General features: G+C 32.7%; 1 protein-coding gene across 2 annotated transcripts; it reads left to right on the forward strand.

Moving 5' to 3' along the window:
- The first annotated feature begins 1675 nt into the window (after nt 1–1675).
- Nucleotides 1676–4053, forward strand: LOC140875131 (ylmG homolog protein 1-1, chloroplastic-like). 2 transcript variants are annotated; one of them, XM_073278689.1, is made up of 2 exons: nt 1676–2405; nt 3791–4053. In XM_073278689.1, exon 1 carries the CDS (start codon nt 1728–1730, stop codon nt 2370–2372), a length of 645 nt encoding a protein of 214 aa, XP_073134790.1. In that variant the 5' UTR covers nt 1676–1727; the 3' UTR covers nt 2373–2405; nt 3791–4053. The 2 variants fall into 2 exon arrangements, with proteins under 2 accessions (XP_073134790.1, XP_073134789.1); XM_073278688.1 differs by having other exon boundaries at nt 3787–4052.
- Nucleotides 4054–11312: the final 7259 nt, after the last annotated feature.

Here is an 11312-nt window from a genome sequence, read left to right on the forward strand (position 1 = left end):
ATGATCAAAACACAAAATGAGTAAATATACAGGAACATTTTGACTATATTTTCTATATAAAATAACTAGCATAATCTCACACACACGTTGTGTGCGTATAAAATCATATAATATATTTAATATTATATGTTATGTATAAATATTCTTTTTTCGATAATATTTAAATTTATTTTTTTATTTATAAAATAATATAAAAAATAAATTTAAAATTTATTTATCAATTTATCTTATCTATAGTGTTTAGTTCAGAAAAATATAAAAAATTAAAATATCAAAATTTTAGAAAAAAAACTAATAAAAATAAAAGTGTAATATTTATAACACATAAGATCAATCTCTGTAAATGAAAATATGGCGTCTACGGGAAATTTTTTATATATATAATAATAATAATAATTTAGAGAAGTTTTGATTAATCGATGAATTAATAAATTATTATTTTAAAAAATATATTTTGTAACTCCTAGAATTCGTAGATAGACATTTGTTTATTTTTTTCAATTTATTAATTACATGTTTGATAAGTGACGAGTATGGTTAATAGTATTTTTTTAAAAACGAAAGTTAGTAATATTTTAGATGTTTGAAATTTTACAATAATGTAGAACTTCTATAAATTAATAATATTTTGATCAATGATATTCAATTTTAGAAAGATCTCAATTAACCGATAAATTAATAAATTATTATTTTAAAAATTATTTTTTGATTGAATGAACGCGGTTTTGGTTATATATGTTTATTTTCATAGATTTTTGTAAGAGTTTTTTTAAAAAAATTATAATCTTATTAATTTATTAAAACTATTAATTTAACAAATCAATCCAAATCGAGATTGAAAAAAATTATTTTTTATAAAAATTATTAATTTATCAAAAATTAAATTTATGAAATTTTATTTTATCATTTTATTTCATTCTAAATTTTATAATAGGAAAACAATATATGAATATAAAATCTTAAAAATACTTTTTATAATTATTAATTATGAAAATAATAATTTTTTTAATTTCGATTTAGAAGACTCTTATATAAATCTATTAAAATTAATAAAACATAATTTTTTTATATAATTAATCTCTATTCATTTTGAATCAACAATACTCTATAAATAATAATTTATTAATTTATCAATTAATTAATATATTTTTAAATTAGTAAAATATCATCGTCGTTATATTTTTAATTTATAAAAGTTCAACTGTATTATAAAAATTTTAAACAACTAATTTTTTTTAATCATAATAATCGTTTTTTTAACATACAAAAACAATTAAATCTGTAAATATAAAACTAAAAAATACTAATTAAAAGAATATATATATATAGGCTATGTGGAGTAGGGGTTTGAAACCTCGACTCCTCGAAAATAACAAATGAGGAGTCGGAGTCTCAAACCCCAACTCTTGAAGAAAGTGGGGTTTCAAACCCCACGTTATTATATTTTTTAAAAAATTTTTATAATTTGTTATATTTGTTTAAGTTTTTTTAAAATTTATTATATTTATTTAAAAAACCCTTGGTTAGTGTTTTCTCTTTTTCTCTTCTTTTTGGGGCATGTAAAAGCAAAACAATGAAATCCCACGCTTATTGTTTTGTGTAAAAAGAGAAAAAAAAAAAAGTTAAAATCTTGAGACCAAAGTGCCAATTACCAAACACAAATAGCATCGATAGCATCGAGGCAATCGAAAAGAAATATCATTTGCATTCCAATCCGACAAAAAAAAATGGCTTCTTCTCTCTTAGCTTCTCAAACCCTCCTCAACCCCATCAGTCACCGCCTTCTCTTCTTCTCAAAACCTAAACCTCTCTGCTTTTCTCCGCTTCAAATCCCATCCAAATCAAGAATTTTCGCTTCGATTTCCCAAATTCCTGAAAACCCATTGATCAAGCCTCGCCAGAATGCGATTCCCGCTCAAGATTTGCTCTTCGGGTCAACCCGTACGGTTACAACCCTCCTGGCAGTCACGCTTGCAGCCTCCAAGTTCTTCTCCCGTGGAATTTTGAGCTTCGGCCTACAGTTGAAGGAACCAATCCTCTCCGCCGCGGGGCCTGCGTTTTTCGCAGCGATGAAGAACGTGCCGACAGGGTCTTTGAACACGCCGTTCACGGTGGTCGCGGCGGGCATGGCGAAATGGCTGGATATATACAGTGGGGTTCTGATGGTTAGGGTTTTGTTGAGTTGGTTTCCAAACATACCGTGGGATAAGCAGCCGTTATCCGCTATTCGGGACTTGTGTGATCCGTATTTGAATCTATTTAGGAATATTATTCCCCCAGTTTTCAACACGCTGGATGTCAGTCCACTTTTGGCTTTTGCAGTTTTGGGGACTTTGGGTTCGATTTTGAACAGCAGCAGGCAAGCATACTGAGGCAGTTTGATTGAGTGGAATGACATTAGTTGGGTAAGGATTGATAGACTAGTGGAGCCAAGTTATTGATTTTGAATTTTGATAAAGCATTATCTTACCAATGAGTTGTATTGGCTGAATCATGCCACTTTTATTTATATTATTTTAGGTGTTAATTTGTAATATTTTGAGGCATTATTAACTTATGGTTACGAGTTCTTGGTTCTCTGATATGGTAACCCTGCTAGATGGCTCTTGGAAGAAGCTTTTGAGTTCAGAGTAGGAGCATATAATAGTTCAGAGTAGGAGCATACTATTAAATGTTCCCTCTTTCCCTTGCTTTTACTTTGATCATGATAACCAAGCGCATCATAGCATCTTCTTGACTTATATAACATAGGATTAGAACTATTTACTGATGGCCCAAAAGACTAAGCTTCAAGTCCTAGATGCTTGTGGAGCGGATATGATGCATGCATAATCACTCACTATTACCTGTCTTTGCTCACGAATCAGTATTTGATGCATGCATACTAATTGAGACTATAATATGAATATGCACCAATTTATTCACTTGGGCTTGATATTAGCCCTTTCCAAGTTACTACTTTCGATGTGTCGATTGTCAATGAGAGAACCAATATTTGGCTATAAGCCTGGTAGCAAGGCCTGAATCCTAGAATATTATACCTTCTGGGTGGTTTAGGCCATAAAATTCAGTAGACACTCTGTGCTTGTTGTGGAGGAACTTGAGATACTGACATAAGGCATCTGCTTTGATATATAAATCCAGTTTGTGGCAAAAATAGTCAAAAGCTAATTGATACTCTGTTAACTGCAGTTATTTTTATTCTGTAGTACTACTGAATTGATTGTCTTGCTGTTATTTTATTTGAAGTTCTTGCTCATCTTCATATGCGGACAGTCAGAAAAATGTGTTCATATCATCTGAGCAATGTGGTCTTAAGCTAAAAGTTCACAAAAATCTAAACTCTATTCGGGGTTATATGGGGCTATTGCTATGTTCTGTTGGCTTGCATTCGAGAATTAGCTATCTAAGCATTATAGAGCTTCGGCAATTGGTTCCTTTTTATATCAGATTTCTTGTACTTGCAGTGTTAACTTTCATTTCAATATGGCTTCAACCATACTTTCCAGAAAAAAAAGATTTATGAATTTTGTGAACTTGCTCTATGCCTTTTAGTATTACAGAAGAAACTAGGGATTCAATTGTTTAATACTGAGTGATATAATCATTTCAGAAGTTTGGTTCGATTCTTCATATATACTCTGTTCATGTCGTCCTAGAATTTGGTAGCGGCACTCTCTACTTGTGCTAGCACCTGAGCATTTTTTACTGAAGCTGAATACTTTTAAATTTTCATTTTTCCCTTTCCATGTGACACAAAACTCTTACTGAGTTCCTTGTTATTAGTCAGACTCACAAGGAGCATTCTTGAAGCACGCTCGATTTCGTTGCTGCCAGAGCAGATCCGGCAGGGAAAAATCGTGCCTTTGCTCGAAAAAACCAAACTTATATGCATATTTTTTGTAAAAATCCATATTTCTCTCCTTTCAAATAAATTTAGGCCACTTATTCTCAAGTATGTTTCACCTGCTCTCGATTTTCTGGATCCATCCTGTGGAACAAGAGCAAATAATATTAAGCAGTTATCTTTGTAGAAAGCAAACCACAGATTCAATGCTGAAATTTTTACATTGTTCAAGTCTCAGTTTTACTTCAAGAAAAAATGAATTTAAGTTGTGTCGATATAGGGGTATCGGTAGATTCATGAAGTATGGGAGAGAACAACTAAAGAATTGATATGGTGTATTCAATTGTTCCTGGCCATCAATCATATGTGGAGGGTGTTTGGATTGGCGCAATTGAATGTATGATTTCGAATTGAGTTAGTGTTCATTTGTAATTCAAGTGTCAAGTCCATTATTGACAGAGATGCAAATAAGTTGAGTCGAGCCGAACAATATTTGGCTCGATCTCGGCTCGTTCCATATTTATAAGGGCTCGGGCTCGTTTTGAGCTTTTATCATAAGGCTTGAGCTCGGCTTGTTTAATATATATAAAGGCTCATGATCGGTTCGTTAATAGCTCGTTTATCATATTAACAAAAATGGCTTGAGTTCGGCTTGATTTCATGTTCATTAAGGGAGCTCATTAAGTAGACTCATTAGCAAGCTCGTTTTCGAGCTCGTGAATCCAGCTCGTTTTCAGACTCGTATAGCCAGCTCATTTTTTAGCTCGTCAAGCTCAAGCATACAACGGAGCTCGAGTTTGAATTTTATTTTATTATAATTTCCCAATAAAATTGATTATGATTCGATTTACAACCTTACCATGATCCAAAGCTTCAACCTCCAATCCAACCCAATTTTGAGAAATATCCACATTTCATTAATCAAAATTTTCAATCTTTATGAATTTACAATATGATCTAGTTCTCAAGTCATAGTGAAACGACCCGAACTTTTAAACTAAATTAAATAATATAGAAAATACTGATTTATAAAAATTTTGCCATGACTTGTTTGAAAATACAACAACCACCTGTCTCAACTCAAGAATTCAATTCAACTGGTAAAACACACCAAAAAGAAAAACAATCATGATAAACATAACTTCTGAAATTACAACATCCAAAAGTTCAACAATTCGACTTTTACATGCCCTTAAACAATTCTATAAATCCTTAAGCTTACACTTAACCACTCAACAAAAAAAGAAAGTCTTAAAAGCATGAAAGTAAACTCTTTGCAGAAGTCTAGCATAGGTTGAAGGGATGAGCCGTGCCCGCATCGCAGTCTTCTCGATAATCCTGCCCCTCGATCTCAACAATAAACTAATATGTACCAAGCAAGCGTAGTGAGTCTAAAGACTCAACAAGTATAGGAAGTGAAATACAAGGGATAAAAATACTTGTAGCAATACTTAAAGTACTGTACATATAATACTTTAAACTTAAACTGAAAAGCTGCATGGTAAATGAGAATGTTACAAACTGTAAGTATTGAACTCACGCCAACTCACGCTATGAGACTTGGAACTTTATTAACATGACTTGAAACTGAACATAAAACTTTCATAAAATTTCTTTGAACTTTACTTTCTTTTTTGTGAATTTAGATCATTGATTGTGACGCTTTCTTTAATAATTTGATCGATCATGGCTGCAGTGAACTATGCCGGCAAGGACATCGAGAATACTCCCGACACCGCATTGCCCCTTTGTTGGTAAGGAAAATCAGGATTTCTCCCAACTCCTCCAAACCCCTCTATTGGCAAGGGAAATCAGGATTTCTCCCAACTCCTCCGAACCCCTCTGTTGGCAAGGGAAATCAGGATTTCTCCTAACTCCTCCAAACCCCTCTGTTGGCAAAGAAAATCAGGATTTCTCCCAACTCCTCCAAACCCTTCTGTTTCACAAATCAATTCACTTTATTCAAAACTTTACTTTCTTGACTTGAAACTTTAACTTTTCTGAAGATGCACAAGAAATGCAACAACTTCCTTAAACTTTGCTCAACTTGAATACAAGACTCACGCACACGAATATGCGACTTTAGGGAATGAAAACCCATCTCAAAAATATGGATAATAGGTGAGTGAGTGGCTGCCCCTAAGTTAGATACCCAACTTATACTTCAATTTTTTTCAAACGTGTCTTAACCCGAGCAATCAAACCATAAAATCCTAAACTTTATCTTACCTTAATCAAATCCAATCCCGCTTGAACCGACACTTGTTAAACTCTTCCAACTAACCCATGAACTAGGTTATGACCTCTGAAGACCACCCGAGCAACCCAATCAAAACGAATTTCCGGGCAGCCCACAAACTTGACAAAATTCTTCACTAGTCACCCCGACTTGAGAAATTCCTAACTTGACCAAAACTAACACGACCACAACATCCTAAACTTGACTTAGGATCAGTCCTCACCCATCCATAGTTTCTCAAAACGTTCTGTTTAATCAAACAATCCAATATCTTACACATTGCTCTAAAATTCTGCTCCAACCCTTTAACTTGAATGGTCCTTAACCTAATCAAAACTTAACCGAATCGAGCCCAATTTATACCGACGCGACCACAACAACTTAACTTTGACTTAGGACTAGCCCAAGACTCAACAACACCTGAAATGATGACTCCCCTGGCCGAAATCAGTAGCCCTTGCACAATACATTCCAACACTCTACATCATTAATCCAACCATATGCTCCCTTTCCTTAACTCTACTTCTTTCCAACCCACAAAACCAAATTAATGACATCTGTTTCCCCACTTAAAAAAAACACCTAGGCAGCCCTCAAACCACACTTCAACCCATCATTTCGAAAATGAACAAGAACTTGCACCAAAATGCATTAACCCTTTGAACAACCAATGAAACAAATGGCAAACAATGTAATCCTTATAACATACTTCAAACTCAGCCCAAACACCATATGAAACTGGAAATTAGGGCATGCAAACTTCTGGAAATTTTGAAAATTTTCTATATGCATCAAACCTTTCATGTCTCAAGTCACAATTTACCAATACAACACTTTAAACTTCATGCATAGCTAAAATCCAAAATTTAAACATAACCCCCTACTGAAAATGATTAAAACCAAAACCATACATGTCAAAAACATAGTCATTTCGAAAATAAAAAAAAAAAAGATTTAGCACAAGAACATAATAGCTAGCTTGGAGGCCAAAGAATTGCATATACTTGCCTATTCTCGAAAAATTCAGGAATAAAGAGATGAAACCAGCTGAAAAATTCAAACCAACAGCTGCTACACATCCTTGGGAGCGTGTTCCGGTGGTGGTGGAGGCGGAAAGGGGGCGGCGGCGGTCGGAGGCGGCTAGAAGAGAAGAGCCGATGAGTTGGAGGAAAATTTGGAGAGAAAAGATGAAGGGGGCGGCTACTTGGAAAAATAAAAGGCCTAGGGTTTGGGTTATGCTTTGTTTTAGGTTTAAAAGGTGGGTGTGAGGTGTACATGTGTGTGTAAGCATAGATGTAAGTATATAAAAGTAGGTGTGAGTGTTGCTTTAAAAATACAACTTTAAAGTACTACAACTTTTGCCTACTAAACTTACACTTATAAAATTCCTAAGTTTAAAAATCCCAAATTAAAATGTTATATTGGGTTTTACTTATCCGATTTTAAAAAAATTCTAACTTTTGAAAAAGTTAAAGAATAAGCCCAAGAATGCGATAAAAATAATTTCTGATACCCGGAAACTTCTAACTTTCAAACTCTCGTCTAATTTCCTCATTCCTCCCTACTTAACTTTTTAAAATAAAATCTTGGAATTTACCGCCGAAATCCACCATCTTCAAACACCGAAACCGGAAGTTACTGACTCAAGAATCTCAATAGTAATTAACTTAAAATATTTGAGCAACTTAAACTTTAAAGAAAACTTAAGTAATTAAATCTAAGCAATTAAAATCAATACTTAGATATTTCAATGTCACAACGATGAGTAAAATATTTAAATAACAAGAATAACGATTAAAATATTTTAAACAAACTAAACTAATGTTTAAAAGCAATTTAAATAAATACACAAGCGAAAATAAAAATCTTTTAAAATGATTTGGATAGATAAAAGCTTTAAAATAAATAAGCTAAGCATTTAAACTAATTTAAAATAACAAACCACTAAACATAAGTTATTTTTTTTAAAAAAAATGAACAAATAAGTTGCACAATAAAATTATTTAAATAGATAAATAATATTCCATTAACACATAATTCAAATAAAGAATTTAAATCAATTAAACCGAAAAATAATAATAATAATAATAACATTATTTAATTAAATATATGCGAATTAGTAGATTGGATTTTAGGTACTACAATTCCTCCCTTCTTAAATGGAATTTCGTCCTCGAAATTCAGGACTTACTAACTAGGTCGAGATACACTAGACCCTATCGGCACTAACTTTTCTTACCGTGCACCCACATGAGTTGAAAACTTTCGCTACGCACTTTGATACTTATTGATATCTATATCATCAATGATCAGACTAACTCTTACTGCAATAAATATTCACAGTTTTTATTTGTTCCCAAATGATTGTGTCCTAAGAGAGATTTCAAATGACTACTCCAATGTGACTTTAAAAGTTTTAATTCGTCACCTAAAGTCCTAATAATTTTCCTTACCTCGATGACCTTAAATCCCTAATCACCGCTTCAAGAAGTAGATTCCGTATAACCCATAAATAATTTATGTCGGCCTCGACTATAAATTAAAAGATTTTTAACAATGAAACTACGCTTAATGTTTATTTACCGACTAAACTTAACACATAAGATATAGAACTCGAACTCCTGAGAAGTCCACAAGTTCCTAAAATACTTGGCAACTAAACACTAAACTTTTCTAAGTAGGATAGCTAAGGAAACTATATAATTCTATCTCATCAGCTCTCAAGAAAACGATACGGATCTGACCCATACTTCCACATCCAAACTTTGTCGCATTCCCAAACGATAAGCAACTTACCAATCTCTTCAACAATCGCATAAGGACCAACAAACAAGTTAATTTTCTTATATACCCAAATCAATAATATTACGAAACAATGATACCTTCAAGGACACTTAATAACCAAATTGAAATTTTAGAGGCCTACGTCACTTATTAATAGTACTTTGCTTAATGATCCTGGACTATGCACAATCCCAGATGCAACGACTAAGAAATCCATAATTACACTTCAAGTCAAAATATACTATGAGCTATTATCCACATATTGGATTAGATGGTTCTCTAATTACCTAACAATTCCTACATATCGCCTCAAGACATATCTCAAATCTCTAGCTCAACTTGACAGCAAGTCTGAAAATCCAAAAATTCCCAAATTACTTTATGTACAACCTGAATTCATATTTCAAGAACTTAGTATGCAATTAGAAACCTCAAAGAGTTTGTAATTCGATTGAAAATTCTTTCTCACTGTTCCTCAAGTACCTTAGCATTTCACTGGTAATTAAATCTACAGCTTATCCGAAAAACTTTCTAAATATTCTATTCATCATTCTATGCCCATAGTTGGTGCATTAGTCTTACCGGTCGACATTCACAAAATCTTGGAATGAAATGTGAAGTACCCAAAAGTATTCTAAGGACAGTTCTATTTTCCTATCTCGCGACTGACCCGTCACTCAGCTTACCAAAATCATCTGTTAACTCTTAAAGATCCTATTTAAAATTGAAACAACTCATTCAACTAGTTCACTAACTAGCAGTCTACTCGCTAGAACTAGATGTAATTGATAGTCGCCACTCCTAGGATCACAACAATAACTTAGGATTTATCTAGCACTAACACTAATTTCCAACGGTCTAAACACTCATTATGCGGCTACGAGCAAATTTTCTACACAAGAGTTTGAAATAATAATTGAAGTTATGATCCACCCAAATCCTCATCATGATGGATCATGAAATGAAACTGACATACAAGTAATGCTGCTTAATATGAAATGAAATAATGCAAGCATTACAAACAAACGAGCTGAAAATAAAAATCTGGATAAGTGAAAACAACTCACTCATAATTAAATTCTAGGGATGGGTGAATAATAATGGAGGCTCCAAGAATAATGAATATGAGCCAACAAGATAACAAATCTCGAGATCACTCATCCATGGTTAATGAAATTATGCTCAAACAATCAAAGAACAATTAAGGCAAACGGTGTGGCTTCATTCGGGAGAAGTCCACACATGTCAATAATTAGATAAACGAAGGTCTCAAAACATATTCAGTTGCCACCCACACGATGCAAGCAGATCACCAATAAAATACAAAATGAAACTTACTCGCATCAACATGTAGCTTCTAGAACCGAAAAAAATTTCAAGAAGTGCGAAATATGAAAAAGGTCTAATAAAAGTTCGACCAATGCAAAAGTAGCAGAATACAACTTTGATTGACATCATTCGAACTCATAAATGCACAAGGATGCGTAAAAAGATTTTGGATATTCGAAAATATATGTTGCAATGGATATGTGCACAAAAGAGGAAAAAAGAAATAATATTCGAAATAATAGTTCACATAATTGAAAGGCTCATAGTAACCGACTCACTATTTCATAAAAGCATATTTTCCCAAATAACAAAAGAAAACTCAAACTATCCATAATAATATAAAACTAAGTTCGTAACCCAAGTCTTCACATGAGTTCTATTCATAAACTTCACTGACTAAACACACGTCTAGAAATTTCTAAATAAACTATTCACTTAGTTGTACCCGATTAAAATTTCATCCATAAGAGAATAAATTACTACAAGTGCACATCAATTAATATCTCATAAAACTTGCTAGCACTACCAGATAACTCAAACAACATCCACGTATTGTCCAAAACTGGATGGAATATTGGTACACCAACTCCGTTTAACTTGAAGCCGCATGCTATAAAAATAATAATTTGAATAGTACACCTAAAACTACTAAAAGAAATTTTTTTTAAAACAATAAAAACAATGAGCTACACATTTAAATAAATTAAGCATCTAGTTTGAAAATATTTTAAAAAAAAATGACATCAAAATATTTAAAGTAATAGTCTCAAATGCGTCTAACATATAAAAATTCCTTAAAACTTACAGACTTTGAGGCGAGACTTCTCGAGTTTCTAGCAACCGATAGTAGGCACAACCCAAACTAGAACCATTGCTTTGATACCAATTGAAACGACCCGAACTCCTAAACTAAATTAAATAATAAAGAAAATACTGATTTATAAAAATTTTGCCATGACTTGTTTGAAAATACAACAACCCACCTGTCTCAACTCAAGAATTCAATTCAACTAGTAAAAGACACCAAAAAGGAAAACAATCATGATAAACATAACTTCTAAAATTACCACATCCAAAAGTTCAACAATTCGACTTTTACATGCCCTTAAACAA

This window comes from Henckelia pumila, chromosome 1 (genome assembly GCF_033568475.1).
Source record: "Henckelia pumila isolate YLH828 chromosome 1, ASM3356847v2, whole genome shotgun sequence".
Taxonomy (NCBI): Eukaryota; Viridiplantae; Streptophyta; class Magnoliopsida; order Lamiales; family Gesneriaceae; genus Henckelia; species Henckelia pumila.